Source organism: Dinoponera quadriceps, unplaced genomic scaffold (genome assembly GCF_001313825.1).
Source record: "Dinoponera quadriceps isolate SergipeBrazil2010 unplaced genomic scaffold, ASM131382v1 scaffold179, whole genome shotgun sequence".
NCBI lineage: Eukaryota > Metazoa > Arthropoda > Insecta > Hymenoptera > Formicidae > Dinoponera > Dinoponera quadriceps.
Window position 1 is genome coordinate 221,718 of NW_014554529.1, and position 22,234 is coordinate 243,951.

Consider the following 22,234-nt stretch of genomic DNA (forward strand, 5'->3'; position numbering starts at 1 on the left):
TTACAGTTCGGGGGGGCTTCGGGGGGATGCGACATCTTACCTCCAGAAGTTCCTGGCTCTGCGTCTGGGTCTGAGCCTGCTGGGTATTGTCCGGCGGTACGGCCGTAGTCGTCGTACCGGTCGACGTGGTCGTCGCCGACGACTGGTGATTCGACGTGGTGATCGGCGCCGTCGGCTGGGTTGCCAAGCCCACCGACGTCGACTGCAGGCTGGACGGCGCGCAGGACGGCGGCGGCGGCAGCGGCGGCGGTGGCGGCGGCGGCGGCAACGGCGGCGGCAGTGGCGGTATCACCTGCGGCGGTGCTTGGACGACCACGGAGGCGGCCAACGACGACGACGGCGGCGTCGTCGTGATCGTCGTCGTGATCGTCGTCGTCGCCATCGCCGCCGGGGCGCAGCAGAGCGCCGCCGTCGTCGAGCCGGACGACGAGATCGGCGGCGGCGGCGGCTTCTTCGGCACGTCTTCGACGTCCGGCTGCTGCATCATGTCCCGGTTGCGCCAGCTCTCGGCGATGCTCTCGCGGTTCTTCCAGATGGTGGCGACCGTACTGCTCGCCAGACCCAGCTCGCGAGCCACGTCGCTCTTGCTCTTGCCGCGCTCGATCTCTTGGATGATCTTCATTTTCTGCTTGATCGTGAACGCGAGCCGCTTTCGACCCTGCGTTGGTTTGGTTGGTGGTGGGTTTTCAGGGATGCCCAATATATAATCGATCGCGTTAATCGGCGGGGGGAGGTCCGGGGCGATACGCGGAGGTCACGTACGCTACAAGACCGGATTATAGTGTGTAGAAAATGTTGAAGCGCAAGTCGAGAGTCTTCCCTCTCGGGCATTCGGGAAGCAAAACGCGATATCTTCCGCAACGCCGAATAGTCGCGAGCGCGTTGACATTCCGTCGGCAAACTGACTCCGCGAGCTCCGCGTACCGCCCCTTTGTTTCAAAAGACTACGACGTAACTATCATCACCGACGAAGCCAATTTCAGGTACGACAAGCACATAAAAGCCACTTGGAAAAAAAAAAGGTAAAAAAAAAGTAGATACGTCATGTACTCATTGTCATTAAACACGCTGAACAGTCTGAAATGATTTCTCGACTGAATTTCGTAATTTCTCAACAGAATGTGTGTATATATATATATATATGTGTGTGTATGTATGTATAAAATAACACAACGACAAACACGGTCAAAGTAACGATAACGAGACTCTCGAGACTTACATCGATGCGTTCGTGAAACTAAGATTACCCCCAATCTCGCGATTGGTTCGTCTAACAAAACGCAATAATGCATCGTTAATGCGCCACATCTGTTTCGTTCGTGTACTCTCTACGTTCTCTCGGGGGAAGAACATCGATTAGGATCGGTTATATACGATCTGGGCATCCCTTATTTCGCGCATCCACTACATGTGCGAGCCCGCGCGTTGTAGCTACACAGTTACTACGCTTCTATTGTGTCGCCTGACGTTTTCCTTCTATTTCTTCACAAATTTCACGGCTTGTGGTGGTGGTGATGGTGGTGGTGGTGTGTGTAATGTTCGGGCCAGTGATGTATACCGGTGCGTGTGGATGTGGAGTAGTGCGTGTATGAATGCGTGGGAGGGGGAGAGGAGAGAGAAAGACAGAAAGAGAGATAGAGAAAGAGAGAGACAGAGAGAGAGAGAGAGAGAGAGAGAGAGAGAAAGACAGATGAACGAACGAGTGACAGTGATTGAGGGGGATAGGGCGGTAATCTGGCTTGCGTGAAGGATTCTGACGGGGTAGTTTGGAGAACTATCACAATGGATGGGCTTTTGAAATTTCTACAATCGCGGCCTCTACTTCCATAACAGCAGCAACAACAACGACAACAATGACAACGACGATGACGACGACGAGATTTTTTTGTCTCCGTTGCGCAGAAAAATTTCCGAAAGAACGTCAATCGGTCCCCACCACCTTGAACGGGACACCCTCGAAATCGAGTATTTGCGTGCTCTCTCGAACTCTCGGAGCGCGTACGTACACGTGCGAATTTTGAAACGGGAAAGAAATTTGTCTCTCTCTCGAGCACAGCTCGTTTGAATGTGAAATCCGATCGGAGTACGGGAAATGTTTCTGGGCGCGACGGCGATTATTCGCTGCCCGGGCGCTTTTCATCTCTTCCCGTCAACTCAACCTTTTTCAGTAAGTTCCGTACCGTAAAATTCGATATTTCATATTTCGTTGTAGGTAGAATTAATGTTCTCACGCACGTTATTAAATAGTGTCGTGGACGAGCGCATTTGGCTGACAAATGTCGCCCTGAGGACTGGCGCGTAGAATCGAAGAGAGAGATAGAGAGAGAGAGAGAGGGAGAGAGAGAGAGAAAGAGAGAGCGAAAGAAACGGAGAGACCGAGCAAGATCGTAATTTCAGCAAAAAATATGAAACGTTCGACGGGACGACCCGTCCGACGCCGGAGAATTCTCAATGAAAGCACGGATTATTTCTTGCCGTTAACCCCGACGGGAAGAGAAACAACGATGGGAAACGGCGGTAAAAGATATATATCACCGATATATTTGTTTACATCGTACATAAAAGCGTCGGCGGTATCAATTGAGAACACACGGAATTGTTTCGAAACAAATCCTGGGGTGTACGAAATACCGACTACCGCATAAAGGATTTTGAAATTCAAACCGACACCGACATCCATATTAATTCATTTACATTTTCCCACGTTTCCATCGAGGAAACAAAAATAACTAGAAATATCACACGTGATTTAGCGTAAGCCAAGAAGGTTGTAAAAGAGGAACCGGGATTTTCGTGCTTCCCTCTCATCGGACAATTTTTAACAATCGGTGCCGAAAACGACGCGGTTTTATTTTCTTTTTTGTCTTTTCATTTTATTCCTCTGTCTTCACGATGACAGTAGCGCGTTTGTTCGATCGATTGAAAACAAACATCACCGCGGCGCTCGGTTTTCTCAACAATCTGTTTTTCCTCCCTTTTATCAAAATCGATCAAACGCTCGGAGAGCTAATAATAATTTGACGAAATAAAAACGGGACAAAACTCAAAGGGGTTTGGGGGGGGGAGGACATGCTGGATTCTCCTGTCACTATCGCTAGCGGTCGTCGGTTGGCAATGGGTGTCTCGTGTATCTTGGGACATTGAGGGGGTTCGGGGTGGCGTGGGGTAAGGGGGGTTGTAAGAGGGTCGTTGGGCGTATATATAGTATATAAGAGAGTTTCTCTATACAAGAATATTCATTATAAAAAAAGAGTCGTATATAATATATGTATATATAGACAGATGTATATATATATACGGAGAAAATATATATATGTATATATATATAAATACGGCACACACAGAGAGCATGCGACACGCACGACAGGTGGACAAAATACAAAAAAACGTAGGTATCCCAAGTAGAATAAAGAGAACAGTTTTTCGTGTGAATGAAACAACGAGATCGAGACAAACGTGAAAAGGAAACTCGACGATGTAAAAGAGAGAGAGAGAGAGAGAGAGAGAGTGAGAGAGACAGAAAGAGATAGATAGATAGATAGATAGAGAGAGAAAGACACGTCGGGGACTTACCTCGAGCAGCTGTTGATTCCTGATTTCCCGTTCTCGTCTCACCGCTTCCTGCCGCTCCGTCTTCTCCTGCTCCTTAATAAGCCTACAATAAGGGTATCATTAACTTCGCATCATCCTCGGCGATAAAAACGCTCGAACAAATCGTTAATCAAGGGGTGGCCCCCGCGAAACTACCTGCTTCATAAATTTTACAAACGTTCGAGAGAACGGACTTGAAAGAGAGAGAGAGAGAGAGAGAGAGAGAGAGAAAACCCGAGCTCTGAATTTAATACGGCAGACGAGAGAAGACCTCGCGCGCGTTCTTCGCCATCATCGTCATCGTCGTCGTCGCGTTTACGGTTACGTGCACGTAACGATCTTACCAGCGAAAAGATAAACGCGCGCGTTAATTAAACACCGACGTGTCGACCGCGGTCGGGACTCCGGGATTAAGTAATGAAATGCACACGTTGCTACGCGCCGAGAAGCGGATAAATAATCATACGAGCTCGCCGCCCGACGCTTCAATAAACTTTGTGATTTATTCGGCCATCATCGGCGACCGTTAAGTGCTCGTAGTTTTACGAAATAATCGACAAACGAGGGAGCGTCCTCGCACGCGTCACTCGGTTTCCTGTCATTTTTTTTTCTCTCCCTTCCCTCTTTCTCCCTCTTTCTTCTCATCTTTCAACAAGAACGTTCGTTGCAGCGTTCGTTTATCGCACTCACATATACACACACATTGATACGTGTATTTCTCATTTGGAAATTCTTTATCGAGCGACAACGATAAGATGAAGCTTCCGCAAGCTTGACTTACCTGGCCTGCTCCTTGTGCCGCTGCGCTTCCTCCTTCGCGAGTTTCTTCGCATACGCCAGCTTGTCCCGTTCGTACTGATTGTTCGTCCGTACGTCTCTGAAACCGCCGGCCGCCCGGAGTTCCTCCAGTCTTCTCGCCACCTCCTGGGCGCCGAGCCTGACGAACTCGGCCTCCGCCAGACCCATGGTCGGTTGTAAGAACTCGCCTACCAACGGGCGCGAGGAGAACGAGAAGTTCGCCGTCGTCAATTCTATGGGGTTTTGATGCTCCAAAAACTGAAAACAGAGAGCGGATATCCTCTCTTTTATCCGAAGGACGATCGATTGAAAACTTCATCGAGATCTTATTCGGTAATTTATGAAGTTAGTATTAACGGACAATTCATTCAATACATTCGTGTTGTTGGCATACATGATATGCAGCTTTCAATTGTTTCAACATTTCGTTATTTATGTAACATTAAAGATGGATACCGAAAAGTGAGAAACTCGTGCCTTCTTGCTTTATGAGTTTAAACTTGAAGATACAGCAGCAAAAGCAGCAAAACGCACTTGCAGCGTGTGTGAAAGTACTGTTAGCGAAAAAACAGCGCAAAAATGGTTTAAGCGGTTTAAGGAAGTCGATGAATCGCAAAGAGGTTGAGAGCCGCGTTCGGGACGCCCATCTATCATTAAAGACAACGAACTCCGTGGATATGTGCGTTCAAACCCACGAAAAAGGTGTGCAGACGTGAAAAACCGGTCGTCGGAGTCAACGGTGCAACTGCTTCGTCGAATAAAACTACTTTACAAAAAAGTTCCGAGTGTTTCAACGTTGACCTAAGAATCCGCATGAACTTTCCCCGGTACCCAACACGTTATCACACACAAAAACAAACGACCAATTGCCAAGTACAAAATGCACGATGCTGCGAGGGAAATTCCCGAAATCGACCGTGAATAGCGAACCGCGTTGAACATCCGAAAAGTGGGGTAGGCGCGCGCGTGCGAATCGCCAATTTGATAACGCGCGTCGGCGGTTTGTATCGCGCGATACGTTACACACACACACACACACACAGACCAACCTTCACTAGATCGGGACTGCTCCTGAAAGTTTTCCCGCAGGGACTGTAATACGACACGTCGCCTTTTATCACACCCGTCTTCCCCAGTCCCCTGATAACCGTTTCGCGCTTCCAGCCGCGTTCCAGAGGCATCTGCAGGTCCCGCTCGCTGGGCTTGAGCTTCCTCCGCTTCGCGCTGGACGTGCCCTCGACGACGTTGTCGTCGTCGGTGTCCGTGACGACGTCGGTGTTGCTGCCGCTCTCGCTGGTCACGTCCATGTTGCTCTCCTCGCCCGAGGCCTCCAATAATTTGTTCTTCATTTTCTCCTGCAAAGACCGCTATATAGGGAGAATGATTTTAGTTGCGAAATCATAAGCGAACGAAAAGAAAAAATGGCACGGTGTCGGCTCCCGCATGAATCGGTGTCGAGGACGGCGCTCTCCTCCTTCGCCTCCCTCCGTTATCTTCGTTTAACAAATTGCAACGACACACTCCGACAAAAGATGTGTGAACCAAACGAACGTATATATGAGAATAAAACGGTTGACAACTTAAAAAAAAAAAAGGAACAAAAGTCAGAACGAAGGAGGGAAACGATACCTCCGTTGAAGCGATCGCAACCGTTGGAAACAGCAAAGTGTGAGGGACTTCGCTCGAAAAAGTTCGTTCGTTGTACGGAAAGGAATATCTCGAGACTCTCTCTCGGCCGTCCCCGTCTCTCGCCTTTACCTGATTCTTATCGTCACCCTGGCCGGTGGCGGAGGCGTGCAATTGCGCCGCCAATATATTCGACCTCAGCAACGACACTTGGTGAGACAATGGCACACTAGGATCCAAGGTCGGGGTGGGCTTGATCCCGAGGGCTCTGCTCTGAGCCAACAGCGAGGCGACGGTGTTCTTCTTGGGCTTCGACACGCCGCGGCCGAGATTCCGCGGCCTGCCGTCCTTGTGGTGGGTCGTGCTCGCGCTCTCGCTCTCCTCGCTGCCGCTGCTCGGCCGCTGCGGCGAGTCCGCGGCGGCGAACAGCTGCGCCAAGGAGGGACTAGGCGACGCCGGCACCGGTACCGAATTCTGCGGCACTCTTCTCGGCTTCGGTCCAGGTTTTCGTCTCGCTGTGTTAATCCGAGATCGTTATAACTCGACAGAGACTCGGCGGGAACGCGGGAATTCGTAGAATAATCGCGAACTCCGACAAGAGAAACCAGGCTTGGAATCCACGTTTAGACGCTTTCAAGCATTTTAGCCACGTGATGACGCCATTAAATCAATTGTGTAGTATAAAATTACATTCTTTTGAAATTTTATATATATATATATACTGAAAAAATGCTACTGTTCAAGTAATATTTACTTGCGATCCAAGTAAAATCCACAGAACCTTTTTTTTTCCATGTTTCCTTGCCACATTATTTTTCATCTCCTCGTTATTTCATGTTTTATTCAATTATGTAAGTGAAAACAACCATAAATAAATTATTATTATTAATCGCCTTTAGAAAAACACTTCGTGCGATATATCTTAGGTAATGCTAATGCCGGCGATATTTCAACTTTAAGGACTTACAACTCGAAAAGTCAACTCATCGCAAAAAAGTTTGTAATCAATGTGTCTCGTAAATTTCTTGATGGCAGCTATAAGAGTATGTCATAAAAATATTATTACTGTTGAGTATTATTGTTTTTACTCCTTGTATAGCACGTGTTTGGCTTATTTTTAACCCGTTCTATCATTTTTATGCTCGTTTCTTACACTCATTGGCACGCGTAGTCTATTATGCGAAGAAATGCGACGAGTACGCGCGAACGTGCATTAATATTTTCGAGCAGATTACCCATTTTTAATACTCGTTTTCCAGCTGATGAGTAACAGCATGTTAACACGTTTCCCCTTTCCTTACTTTCGTTTCAATATAAAAAGAAAATATTAAAGAGCACTTGCTCGTAGCTAAACGTACGTTTACATTTCTCAAATTCGCACACTACTGTACATGTTTACTATGCAAAATTACTTATAATAATATGTTAATACCATTCGAACATACTCGTATGCAATTCATTATAAAATTCACTCGTCATTAGAGAAATAAATGCCCCTTTCCGACCTAAAAACGGGGTAATACTCAGCCGAATGCACGCTTCCACTGTTAAAATCTAAACTAACAGTTCCCGTGGGCTAAAAACAGTGAAATATTTTGTGCAAGGATGTGTATCAAAAAAAAAAGAAAGCTTCGAAGCTTGTAAAGCGTCTAGCGAACTTCGCCTCGGAGGGGACTTCATTTTGATTCGATAAGAGCATCTCTCTCTCTCTCTCTCTCTCTCTCGGTTTGAAAACTTTCGCGCAAGTCGAAGAACGGATTTCGGGGAGGGAATAACAATTAAAGGGACGAAGAAGTCCCGATTCGGCGAACTAGCCGAACGAATAACGATTACCCACGGTAATCGGCGATTAATGTCAGAGTCGTCGGCATCCGGCAGTCGCGATCGATCCCGGATCAATCGCATATTCGACGCGCGAGGAACGATCGATTCGAAAGACAGCACGCGAGGAAACGCGAGCGACTTGCACACGTTCGCGGGAGTAACAGCTCTCCGCCGTTCTATTTGCCGAGCAATTTCCCTCGTCGGGTAAAAACACACGGCGCACTTTTACGCCGCGCAATAGCTTTAAAACGATGGTTACGAGCGGAAACAAGCCGCGCACAGTCATACTTACACGTTCGATCGGAGGCGAGTAACGATTGGCTTAAATTACTGAGCTGACTGAGCGGCTGACTGCCAGAAATCGGCGAACTACCGCTCGTCGTGGCGGGCTTTAGGGAGAGATTTAGGGGCGCGTCCGAGTCGTTGACGTTGTTGGCGTTGCTGGTGTACGCCGTGGGCGCCGAGAGAACGGAGCCGTTGGTCGAATGAGCAGGCAGCTTGATCACCTCCACCCGATCCACCGAGTCTCGGTACTCGTTCGAGTCGGCGGTCTGCGGTGTAAAGATCGGACAATTACGCACGATGCACCCCCTCTCAGATGCTTCCCTGCGGCGATCCGTACGAATATTCGAGCACGTTTCCGCCGACACTTCACCGCACTTTAGAGCGCGCTAATCGTCTCGCGAACGAGGCGAGACTAATTTCGCGACGGTCACCCCGTCAGTCGGCTTTTTTGTTCACGTCTTTAGTATCATGGCACGCAGAAAAAACGTAAGGGACAAGATTCGAGGAGGTTGCAATGCTCAGCGTCGTGATTGCTATTTTCAGTGACGAATCCAAGAGGTCATTGAGAAATTCAGTATTTGTCGAGCGAAATTACGTTCTTGTACATTGACTTCACTACGTAAACGGTGTTAATTTTAAACGAAATTGAGGTAAACATATTTACACAATATTACATTATAATAGGAAAATTTTTTTTTACTTTTTACTTTTCTTATCAATTCTTCTATATTTATGCATCAGTTGATCTAATAAAGATATGTAGATAATGAAAAAAAAAGTGTTTAAATATATATATATATTTCGAGTATTACTATAAATTATGAACTTGCATATTTTCAAAACAAAACGGTCAATAATTCTGAAATTTATGCATAATGTCTGCATATTAGTTTTTGATATATTATAGTAGTTTTTCATCAAAATCTTATTTCTAATTCAGGAGATATTAAAAATAAAAATTAAACAATAGCATGTTAATTTCTTAAAGAACTCGTATAAAAAGTATCAACTTTGATCGTAAATCTCTCAGCTCTCGAATGGTCAATCTTTTTCTAATTGTACTAAGCACTTAGAAAACATTTCAATGTATACGTGGTGAAAGTTGCATAAAATTCTTCTCAAACTCATTTCATCTTACAACTTTCTTATAGACAGCGAGGAAATTGATCAATCACAGTCGATTACTCTCCGACCGTAAGGAAAATAATCGATTGTGATTGGACAATTTTCTTACTTCTTAAATATTACTGCTTACGTTTTTCTGTGAACCATAAGACCCTTAACATTTTTGAGACTGCAATATGTGCGAATACGCAGATGGCGAAGTATTTTTTATATTATTTTAACACGTTGATTGCTATGGGGCGGCCATTAATCATACGAGGTGATCCCCGGTGAGGCAATATCATCGCGTATGATTAAACAATAATTTTTTTAATTATGTTATACTATATTTTTGGTAATTATTAATAATTATTCAGTTTAGGGGTTCCACCTCCAATGACCTTGACCTTGACATATATATATAGTAGAGGAGGTTACCCTCCTGAGTACAAAAAGGTTTTTTTTAGATTTAGTATTTCTATTTATATGACTAAAATTTGTTTCATAGAAACAATATATATTTATACGAAATATTATTTGTTTGAATAAAAATGTTATTGTCTCGTTCAAGAAAACTTTATTATTTAACAAAAAGAACGCTATTACTTGAAATAATATCTTTTAATCAAATAAAATATTGTTTGGTTATATACAATAAATATATAAATGAAACAAATAACTTCTTTATAAGAAAATTATCTTTCGTTTCAAACAAATTTTTTTACTGAAGAAAAATGCAACTTTGTTGGAAAGTCTAACAATCGTACTTATTAATCGAAACATTAGTTTCTTTAGAGCATGCCAATAATGAAATTTATTTGGATGTAATAAAATTTATTAAATTTGAAGGAATCTTTTTCTCAATGTAATCTTGAGAAAGTTTTAGCCGTCGCTTGTTGTTTATTAAAAAGTTATAAACTTACTTAGGAAGAGTTATTTAGGAGGATGACCTCTACGTCAAGGCTATTGAGCGTGAGTCCCCTAAACTGAATAATTACCATATATTTCGTAACATTAATATTGCAAATTTATCATTATATGAATACAAGCATATATGACAGCAAACATACATTGTAGGATATTATTATAACATTATATGATCGCAAACATGTTATCATGCTACTGTACGATGATGAAGGAGAGCATATTAACACGTTCTCTGCTGGAGCGTTTTTACGCGACTTTCAATTCGCACCGCGTGTACTGAAAACGATACATGTTGTGGAACTTGACAAATGTGTTACAATTATTTAATTTATGATTTTTTGTAAATTGGAAAATTATTTATTATAAAAGTGAACATTCAAAATATAAAATGCACAGTAGAACAAAACAAATAAATTTATTTCAAAAACTAAAAGTTAAAGAATAACAAACAAGATATTGTAGAATAAAACAGTACACATTAATGAAACTACAGAAAATATTAAACTTATTATGAAACAAATAAAATATACCTTTTTTTATTTGTAATCGAATAGTACAAAGTATTTTACTGAAACAATATATACTTAGGTACAGTTTGTTGGGACAATCCTCAAAAAATATTATTGCCGTTTTTTTTTTAGTCCTAACATTTTCGGTACTCAAATTTTTCACGTTTTTGTTATAGGAAGAAATACAAAATCATTGTGGTGTCAGTTTGTTTTAAAATCATAGCAATTGATTACTACACCATGTACACGGTTAATCACAGGACGGTTGCAACATTTTTTTTTCACGGTGAGTTTCACAACGCATCTCGTGTCCAATAGGAAAATATATTTCCTCAGGATTACTAAAAAAAAACCAATTCTCTTATTGGACGCGAGATGCGTTCCAAAGCTTATAGAAAAAAGTGTTGCAAACGTTCTGTGATTAACTATATTGAAATCGACCCACAGCTTTGAAAGTGTTGCAAACATGATAACAGAATACGAATGAATAAGGCAAATTATTTTACTATACTTTGTCTCTTAATGACAAAAATATCAGTTGACGTGGAGATTGAGTTCAGCGTGTACCGAAAATGATACACATAGCAGGGAACGTGTTAATTATATAATTATAATGCTACAAATTTCACTGTAATGATATAGATTGTAGTCGGCATCATGTATGTTGTACCATTCTCTGAACAGAAAATTACAGGATTTTCAGCCTTATACATAACTCATAAAGTTGAAAATCGCATAAATAACTAATTATATTGTCTGACAAAATTTGATCTTTTTTTATATCACGAGTGAGAATAAGTCATTTCGATTTTTGCCTGTTGAACATGATCTATTAGCCAAATTTGGCTATCACGTCACAATTTTACGAAAAATGACGTCATTTTGAAAATACCCATGTAATATATGGAAGAGGTATTTTATTTTTAAATCTTGGAAACAAAAAAAAACATGATGAAACGAAACAAAAGGTATTTTAAAGCTAAAAATTGATACTTTCGTACTTATGCTTTCGATATTAACGAAATTTAGAAACAAGATACGCTTAACGCTTATTATAACGTAACTAATATTATAAAAATCCTCAAAATCGTAATTTTTGGCCTTTTTGACGCTATTTTTCTCAAAATTGTAACGTGATAGCCAAATTTAAACAACAGATTCGTGTTTCGCTGGGGAAAATACATCGAAAGTGGCTATTTACACTCATACTGTAAAATGATGTTAGACCATTTTACAACATGAGTGTGTTAGATGTTACTTATCATGTGTATATGTGTGTCGTATTTCGCGTTGATAAGGTTATAACTCTTAATTATAACGGTTTTGACCTTATGTGTAAGGCTGAAATCGTGTAATTTTCGATCTAAAAAATAGTACAGCATACATAAGTCGACTGCATACAAAAAAAAAAATTAAAAAAAAACAAGTAAAACTCGCTGAGCGGTGATATTAACGATTCGACAAATTCTTCGCGATTTTTTCAGGCAAGTCCGAGTTTCGGAGTCGCAATGAAACGTGACGAAACGTACCCCCGTGCGATTGTACTTCCTTGGCTCCATCATCAACGACGAGGACGTCGTGTTCGTCTGATGCCCACTAAGAGCAGGAACGGGCGGCGGATGTACGCTGACACTGGGAGTATCCAGGGATATTGTCTTCTTCCTACCGCGATTCGTCGTCCCAGGCACCTTTGGGCCGACTATACTCGACGTGTACTTGATGATCTCCGTGTCGGGAGGTAAACGCACTCCCCCCAATATACTGCTAGGATCGCTAGAGAAGAATTCATTTCTGTGAAGCATTTCTTCTTCTCGTCGAACTCTACTCGTGCGTGTTCTTTTTGCTTATCGTCTTAACGACTGGCGAGATAAGCGCGCGCACGAAATTCAAATCATAGCGGAACTCGATAATTTAACTTCGGTGAAACAAAAGCGTTTCAGGAAAGTCGGTATGGTCAGTCACGAACAACTTATTTCCGATAAGTTTCGCAAAGCATCTTGTATTCAGTAGGAAAACGTATCTCCCGAGAATGATTAAAAAACAAATTCTCTTATCAGGCACGGGATGTGTTTCAAAAAAATGTTGCAACTTTTATGTGACCGACCACATATACAAATCGGCAAAGCAGTTTTACACGCCAAGTTACATCATTTCACAATTTCCCCGTAAAAATTCTATAATTTCCTGTCTCCCAGAAGAATTTACCGCGTTCTGAAGCGATGTAACTTGATGTATTACGACTCTTATGCTAAATTATACGCAGTCAATGAAAAAAAAGTTGCGAACCTGTTTTTCCAATGAAATTCACAACGCATCTGTATCCAATAGGAGGATTTATTTTTAATAATTCTCAAAAGAAAATTCTATTATTAGATGCTACATGCGTTCTGTGTACAGAATTCACCGAACAGACATGGGAATGATTTAACTCTCAAACTCTCTCAAACACAGTGAAAAAAGCGAGTTTCATTCTTGAAAAAATATGCTAATAACGAGTCAGTTTGAAAAAAAAAAAGTAAAAGATGAGTCTTTTCCAAATAATTTTTATGCGAAAAATTAAATCGTTTATCTATTATACCATTCTTCTAAGAAATTAAAAACACCAAACTTATAGTGAACTTATAGTGAAAGTTAATGAAAAGCAAAATTTGAATTTTCGGAAATAAAAAAGTTACATGACATATAGAATCTGAAATTTACATAAACTCAGTCTTAAGTGCATATTCAGATACAATAAAATTCCACGTCCGTCAACGGCATGGTGCCGTCGTACTTATTTCGACGATGCGGTCCGTCGACGGCACTGTACCGTCGCGATCTGACAGCACTGATTTCATCAATAAATCGGAATATATGCGGTTTTAAGCAGTTGGCAACATGCGAAAAAGATGAATAGCGATTCGTAGCTATGTCAAACCAAGTGACGATCGCTCTAAGTGTTAGGACTGTTCTTTAAGAGCTTGTCAATCGACAGAAGAAAGGAAACCTCATATTATTGTCAACAAAGCAATATAGGATTATGCCTTGATCTTGTTTTCTTGTTTTGAAGTCTATCATACAAAAGTGAAATATATATAAATACTATAAAAACGTGTTCTATTCTTTTATTAATCATGTTGATATTATTTATGCGCTTAAAAAATCGATTATATCAACGTTTGACCTTTTTCCAGCTCCAAATAGACCGTGATTTTGATTGTCTCAGAAAGTAAAGCTCTCATAGAAAAGCTGAACATTTATGATGTTTAATAATAGAGACAAAAATGAACTTCACGATAAAAGTTTTTCGAATACGCTAGGTTCAATAGGTTTTTGCATATCAACATTTATATAAGAAAATCAACCAAATAAGCGCGGTTAATTTCGTATTATGCCTTCGATAAGTTCAAGCACATTAGTCAAGCGTCTTTGCGGGTCGCAAAGTGTTAAGCTTTAAGAAATTATTCAACATAATTTCTTGTGATCAAGTATTGTTTTTTTTTTTTACAAGACTCAAGTCGAGTATGAAAAAGATAAGAAAAATAAGTTTCCTTTCTTAAAAGTGAGGTGCTTCGAAATAAGCGAGGAAACGTGAGAAAAGTAAGTCGCTCCCATGGCTGAATGAGCTAAAAGTGTCGCGATCTTTCCGACCGCGTCATCTACCGCGAAAGACTCTGATCGGGAAATCTCTCCTGCGCGAAAAAGTCGCGGAGTCTATCTCGGGAGTGTACCAACTTCAGCATATTCACCTTCCTTCCTTGGCAGAACTGTTGCGACGAGAGTGGGGGGTGCAGCGTGAAAATACAATTTCGAGAGGAATTAAACGGCGTCGGTCCGCGAAATTCAGTAGCATCGGTGTATACTTAAGCATGCAAATGAGGAGGACGGGAGGGGGGAAGGTAAGAGCTAACTGACTTATTAACTCTCTCTCTCTCTCTCTCTCTCTCTTACCTGACGACGTTCGTTTGCGAATTTGGCGCGTTGCTGACAGGTGTGTTGTGATGAGAGGTCGTCACCGGCGCTTGAGTGGACACCGGCAGGCTGCTGCTCGTCATACTCGGCGTCGTCGAGCTACTACTACTGCTCGCCGGCGTCTTGTGGCTCTTGCTTGACTTAGCTGTTCGGTCGTGGAAACGGACGGTGCGATTACAAACTCGCGTTCTGCTGCTTCGACCCGATCCCGGTATTGCTGTCGGAAAAGTCCGCGTTCGTCTCTATCGTTCTCATTCTCTCACTCACTCCCTCTCTCGGTTCGACGACGATCGTCAACTCGACATCGCGCAGGATTATAATTATATCATCTCACGTGTCTCGAGAGAGATCTCTCTACGCGTCGCGTAGAAGGAAGGATATGTGCAAGAGGGGGTAAAAAAAAAAAAAAGAAAAACACGTGCGACTATGGACGAATCTTGGGGATTCCGGAACTCTTTCCTCTCTTTTTCTCATATCGAAACCGTGAACGACGGCGAGTCGCGCGGGAGAGCGGAAAATAGACATCGACGACGGGTATATCCTTACGGGGGGGTGGGTGGGGGGGGGGGGGGGCACAGACTGTCAAGTTTTCAGCGTTAAAAAGAAATAATGCGCGTGTGTCTAAAAATACACCGCCACCCGGCTATTTCGAGCGCGGAGATTTATCGATGCGGCTAATTCTGAAAAGACTCCCCGGCAGGCGGCGATCGGGGGGATTAAAGCCGTAACGTACGAACGCGGACGTTTCTCGAGCATCGCGCGCCGACGTCGATCTGCTGTTTCTACTTACACTTACTGGACTTGTGGGACGAGAGGGACGGGGGATTAAGTAGAGAGGCGGGATAGGGCGGCAGGAGGCTCTCGGCACCAGGCGGAAATCCGGGGATTCCTGCCGCTCCTTGTAGCCTCGCGATGTAGTCCTGCGCCGCCAGATGAGAGGCCATTGTCCACCATGCCGCGCTCGCCGGATTGATGCCTGCAACGCGAACAATTGTGCCATTCGCGCATATGATGATAAAGAGGAGAGGGAGGAGGGCGGAGTAAAAAGGGGAGGGGGAGGAAGAACATTGATCTTAAAACACACGACCCCCTGCGACCGATCTTAAAACACGACTAAAGCGTTGACACGTTAACCTTGCAGTAGCCGCGTACTTAAATGCGACACGATTGGTCGCGTGGATGGCAAGTGTACTCTGCACTTGAAATTGATTTCTCAATAGAAAATTGCTTCAGAAAATAATAATATTTGTTTATTTGGAAATAGTAATTAGTCGCAAAAGACCATAAAATACGGACAAAAGTAGTCTTTGACTGACAAACACATGGAAGCGCAAGATGGATGATGCTGGTATTTTTGGAAAATTCTGCATTTTAGTGATCATGAATGGCTACCCGTCATCCACGCGACCACTGTAAGGTTGATCTACGATGGAGATGGTCTGAGTGTTAATGAAACAAAACAAGAAATGAAAACTTTCGCATGTTGGGAGGTTTTCTATTGTTGTTTAATCTTATTTCGCGAGCAACAAGTCTGGGATTCTCCTCGACATTTCGGAAGTAACAAGTTCAGATAATATATTACATTGATAATACTTCATATTGCACTATATGCCACTGTTTTAACTTTTTAACTGTTACTGTTATAAGATTTTTTTATTTAAAAATATTACAACACATTAAATGAGTTTTAAATATAATTTTAATATAAAAGTATTTTGTATGAAAAAATAATACGTATTTGAAAAGTTGAGGAAGATCGAAAATTTCTTTTACTTTACTTTTGATGTGGACAATATGAACGATATATTTTTCAATATATACGCAAAAAAATTATGAAAAAGTGATATTAGCTAAATCACAAACAAATTGATTATTTTGTAAGATACTGTTATAAATTATATTGTTCGCAAATTATATAATTTATGCTAATTACAACGTATAACTCGAAAACTCGAAAACTAAGGTATGTAGGACATACATTCACATGACTTTTTATTTATTTGTTCGTAACACATGTTTTTTTTATTTATTTTAGTATGTACATTTACCCCTTGAAATATTGACATGCATTTGTGAATCATCCTGTATATGTTTCATATCGTGTAATATTTAATTCATATCGCGCCAAACATCCAATGATGGCTCTTACTAACCTATATTTTTTATTTAATATGTACTTTCAGAGCTTTCGATACCTTTATTTTTTATTTATTTTGTACTTTCAGAGCTTTCGATACCTTTCTTTGTTCAAATAATCACGAGTCAATGAAACGAGATAACAGATGTATGCTGTGACGTTGCGGCTGCCGCTTCTCCGCGCGTCGCAAAACGCAGAATTGTTGTCGCGGACGAGAACACCGGAAGGTGTCTTCTTCACAGACCACCAGGAAGAGATCGAATTATAGAATTAACATTCAATTAAGGCCTAATATTAAGATTCTTTTGTTTTTATATCCTATTCAATAAGAATAAACTGTGACCCGTCTTTTTTATAACATAAGCTTGTAAAAACATATTAGGGTATAAAACGATCCCAGGTGACCGTTTATGTGAAAAAAAAAAAAAAATAAAAATAAGGTGACTATTCCCGGGTTGACTCCCTTTTTATTTTGCCGGAAGACGCCTCGTTCCCGTCCACCTTGCCCTTCCGTACCGGCCTCGAGCGAACGTCCGGTCGACGCGCGAAATCCCTTCCGACGGCGCTCTCGCTCGCGGCGCGACGGTGCCGTTTCGTCTCGTTGTCCGAAATCGGCGGCCAGCGGCTCGAAGGCGTCGTCCGTCGCAATGCACGGAATGAGTTACATTTATTTACCATACTCTCCGAAATTCTTCGAATAAGATTTCACTAAAAAGGTAGAGCAACAGTCAAGTCACCCGAATTCGGGGATTTTCCACTCACGCAGAGTGAATTCTCCGAATCGTCAAGTGAACGTGACTCTTATTCAAAGTCGAAGAGTGAATCGAATGTATCGCATCGTCATAGAAACAAATTCATTCGAATCGATTGAACCGTTCACTCGAATCGGGATCCACCCTAAGCTTAAGTGAAGCATTCGCTCTCACGATTCCGAATCGGCGGTATCTTCGGTATCGCATCGAGCGAATATTCACTCGCATATCGAGGCTTCATTCCAAGAAATTTCGAGGGCTATTTAAGTATCTTCGGCTGCTCGCACTTCAGATATGCTTGGGAACAATCGATGGAAATCACCATGTGGAGATCAACGTGCCAAATCGTAAACCGAGGTATCTAATGGCGCGCATGTCCGTTACGTACGTTTCACTCGCACACATGTCGCGTTCCGCCGAGCCAAGTAACGATCCCAAATTATCGCGAGATCGCTCGGAGAGACGCGTTTCCGAGAGGACACGCCGCGGACGTTCGATGTCGTCGTCGTCGTCGACGACGTGTATAGTCACGATAATCGATGAGACTTTAGCGCAGAAGCGCGTCTCTCGGAAGAGGGAACGAGGATGAGAAGGGGGAGGACGGGGGGTTGACTTACCCAGACTCGCAGCTTGACTGGCAGCTACGCTAAGCGTCCCGAGACTACTGTGAGAGTACGGGGGCGGGGGTGGCGCCGAGGCTGGCGTGTGGCCCCCGAAGCCAGGCGCTGAGCCCCCTCGGCCCAGAATAGCGTAAGCCGATGGCAAATGGTGGGCCCCCAAGCCATAACCACCCGGCATCCCGCCGAAGAGCGACGACGCCGCACTGTCGCCCCGAGGCCAGTATGCTAAAATTAAAATCGTAGAATAGCATGAATGAACGGAGGGGTGACGGTGAAGTGTCATAAGCACAAGTTTCAGCGTGGGCGTGGGCACTTGCATGCGTGATACAAAATTTTGGAAATAGCTAAGAAACACGTGGTCGGGTTTAACGTGCTTTATTCCGGGCTACTTGGTGACGTTGCCCGAGCGATGACAGAGAGCTGAATTGAAACCAGCTGGTCCACGGGCTAAGTTTCGATAGACGAAAATCGAAGATCAAGATTCGCTTACATAGGTCATATTCCAAATTTATGGGTTATTATTATTTATCTACTAAACTAAGGTCTAAATCATCGGGATATATCCAAGATTCCGGACGGAAAAAATATTAGTATCAATTCAAGGCGCATATTCTCATATATAGAATATATTGTCTTATATGAAGATAAAATTAAATAAAAAAGTTCTATGTAGTCACATTAAAAATATCATACTCTTGTTATTCAATAGTAATTTTCTGAATTGAGATAAAAGTATTAGAAAGAATGATATCTTCAAACTGATACAATTCTTGGTTTGAAGACATTGTTTCTTTCTATCCAATATTTTTCTCACAATTCATGAAAATGATTCTTGATTTAACAAGAATATGACAATTTAATGGACTTATTTGGAATTTTTTCACGTTTCACGCAAGTTTCATTTTCACATAAAACTATATATATATATATATATATATATATATATATATATATATATATANTACCGTGTAAAAAAAAAAGTTTGTTTTTCTTCAAAGAGGAAAAAGGATTCAAAGAACGGGAAATTACGGAAATACGGCCCGCGGGGCCGGAAGCAAAAAGCCATCAGAAAATATCCGAGGTCAAATCAAAAGATTTCGGAAAGGTCAAACGAAACAAATAAAGGCCTGCGTTGCGGCACGTAACAGAAGGAGGCGCGGGCGGTGGCTGGGAGAGAGCGAGTTCGCGCTGATGAATGACAACACCTAGGCGGAACCCGGCGAGTCACGGCCGAACGCTATCTCGTGAAACAACCACATCAAGGGATTATTCGGGCAAAAATGAGTCAACGAGGTCGCGAGCGAACTGGAACTGCCGCACCGCCGCGAGCTACGTGTTCGCTCACCGCGATAAATATACCGACGATCCAATTATAGCCAGGGCGTTATAAAATCGAGATGCCGATTCGGAGCTGCGTTTCGGAGAAGTTGCAGATACGGGGATTCCTCGAGGCATTAATTTGTGACACACAAACACTCGTACATACATATACATACACACATACAGAGAGAGAGAGAGAGATATACCGGCGCATGGTTCGTCGGATTCGCGATAATTCGTCCGTGTTCGCTTTGGAAGCACTTCCGGCGATTAAATTCACGCGAAGGAACACTGAAATCTCGCGTCGTCGTCGCGGAAAATTAATCCGCAACGAGCCCTACGCGCGCGCACGCGCGCGCGCACACACACACACACAGCGTTATGATTTTTCATATCATATTTTTTATTCGTCGCAAACTGCTCTTCTTCTCGCTCTGTCGAATCTCGATTCCATCCATCGTGATATCGATTACCGCACAATCCCGTCGTATCGCTCGTCGAACAACGAGCTTTGCATGCATGCATATGTGTGTGTCGGCGGCTCGTATTGAGTTAAACGCACCCGTTATTCCCCATCAATTCCTCGTGGCTATTTGAATAAATAAATTAATTAACCGGGGGCAATGTGTGTCATTCGTTTACGCGATAATGTCGCACGTAAAGGAGCAACGGTGGGTGATATATTGCGCTCTGTCGTGCGGCGGAATACTCATTTATGTATGCGTGGAGAAGAAACGCCAGGGACTTTACGCGCGAGGCTTCGAAGCGAGGTACGCACGTAAATCTCGCGCACACGCGACGAATAAATGCATCATACTCATTGGCGGGGAAATGATTTCATTGCATCGTAAATGTTTGCAAAGAGGTCAGGATTGTTAAACACGTCGCGATAATTTCGTGGAATATTATTTCCGCCAACACGGAATATATTTTGCATATTCGGCTTCGCGGGGCAGAATATTCTCGCGATCGCCGAACCGCTCGCACACTTTCGTCTGATTACGTTATCTTTTCCGTTCACACATACTAAATTATGTAGGGTGTGCGTGATTTTTAGTCTTTCTCTTGGAAGTCTTGAAATAGTTATCTAAACGTGTGAATATTTTCGCGGCCTTCTGCGGTTTTGACGTTAATATATTCTAAACGCCATCTGACATGAGGCAACGATAAACACAACTCCCAAAGAAAGTCTATAGGTGTGTCTAAATAGACGCAAATTATCCTTAAGAGCGTCAGAGTAGCATCAAAATTTCGACTCGGGTAGTTGGATATGAGAAATATGCTTTACTACTGCTGCTGGAGTCGGATAAAACGATTAACATTCAACTCTACAGCGACGAATTAAAACGTTCGAATAAAAAAAATCGATAAAAAAAAGAAAGACGATTTTACGAACAAAGTAGTTGTAAAGTCATATGATGCTGCATGATAATGCTCGGCCAACAACGTTGTTGCTGCGATTCAGAAAACCATCTTTAACTTGGACTGGGACGTTCTCCCTCACACGGCTTATTCACCAGATTTGGCTCCTTCCGATTACCACTTGTTCAAATCGATATAACGTTCATTGGCTACATAGCACTTTCAAGATGTGTCCAAAATCCCAGAAATTCATCGACAACTTCATCACTTCCAAACTGGCACGCTTTTTCCGCGACGGAATCCTCCAACTTCTCGGAAAATGAAAGAAACTCGTAGCAAACAACGGCAAATATTTCGATGATTAAATTGTGATGCACATTTTTTTTTAATAAAGCCCAGTTTTTTTTTCTTTAACTAAAAATCACGCGTAATAGTATCGGATCGTAAAAAAGAACAACTTCCTTAAAAAGAGAGAGTTATAGATTTTTTAAGTAGCGCGAATAATGTGTGTGTGCGCGCGCGCGCGTGGAAATAATTCATAGAAGTAATTCATAGAAACGAGTTTGCATTCTTTGCAGCCAGTTCATAATTAAAATAACTGTCAAACTATATTATCCACGTTAATGATTACGCGAGGGAATATAATACCGACAATGAAGTGGCTCTCGCAACGCGAGCGCGGATAAGTGATATAATTGAGTAAATCGTGCATGCACGTTATAATTTTAGAAACTAAGTGCACGTGCCTAGCAGCATATATACAGACGCGGTGAAAATAATTCACGGAAGCCAAGAACTCGTTATGATAATATCAATCGTACAGACGTTAGCAAAAGTTAAAACGATTTCGTTGGAAACGCGGGCTCTGTGCAGTTGTGAACTTGAATCAAGCGTGAAGTGTCTAAATTTCCTCGCGATGCCTCCCCTCAGAAAACGGAGATGAAATTTCTGGAAGTATCGTAAAAAAAAATTGTCGTTCGCGAATATCGCGGAAACCATAATGGTCTTAAAAAATTAATGCGTTTCTAACGAATCGCTTCGGAACACACGTAATTATCGCGTATAATCACTTCAAATCGAATCATTCGCGTTATTTTTAAAATCTGTTCTTTTTTTCTCTCTCTCTCTCTTTCTCTCTAGTATGAACGATTTTTCACGCTCCGGTATTACCGGCGATGTCTGTACATAGCCACACACACACACGCGCGCGCGCGCGCGCACGCGCTGTCGCACACTGCGGCAGTCCTCGCATTTGCATTCCTTATTACATATTTGCATATCTAAATGCACTTAACTCATTCATCGAACATGCATAATAGCAGACAGTTCGAGAGAGAGAGAGAGGGAGAGAGAGAGAGAGAGAGAGAGAGTTAGTGAACTCAACGAATACTTGATACTTCATTCACGAGATACGATCTCGCAATTTCG

At 42.5% G+C, this 22,234-nt stretch overlaps 1 protein-coding gene across 15 annotated transcripts in view; it reads right to left on the reverse strand.

Moving 5' to 3' along the window:
• LOC106751784 (bromodomain adjacent to zinc finger domain protein 2B-like) overlaps positions 1-22,234 on the reverse strand; it is a 208,516-nt gene that overhangs the window by 28,422 nt on the left and 157,860 nt on the right. For 6 of the 15 annotated variants that reach the window (XM_014632914.1, XM_014632913.1, XM_014632917.1 and 3 more), the window contains 11 exons: positions 18,122-18,349; positions 15,406-15,591; positions 14,595-14,832; positions 14,393-14,410; positions 12,194-12,437; positions 8,132-8,390; positions 6,148-6,530; positions 5,439-5,756; positions 4,373-4,647; positions 3,574-3,655; positions 41-658 (listed from right to left, as the gene is read on the reverse strand). In XM_014632914.1, the coding sequence (XP_014488400.1) occupies positions 41-658; positions 3,574-3,655; positions 4,373-4,647; positions 5,439-5,756; positions 6,148-6,530; positions 8,132-8,390; positions 12,194-12,437; positions 14,393-14,410; positions 14,595-14,832; positions 15,406-15,591; positions 18,122-18,349 (2,849 nt within the window). The remainder of the gene's footprint in view (positions 1-40; positions 659-3,573; positions 3,656-4,372; positions 4,648-5,438; positions 5,757-6,147; positions 6,531-8,131; positions 8,391-12,193; positions 12,438-14,392; positions 14,411-14,594; positions 14,833-15,405; positions 15,592-18,121; positions 18,350-22,234) is intronic. The other 9 variants (XM_014632920.1, XM_014632923.1, XM_014632919.1 and 6 more) reach the window with 6 other exon arrangements.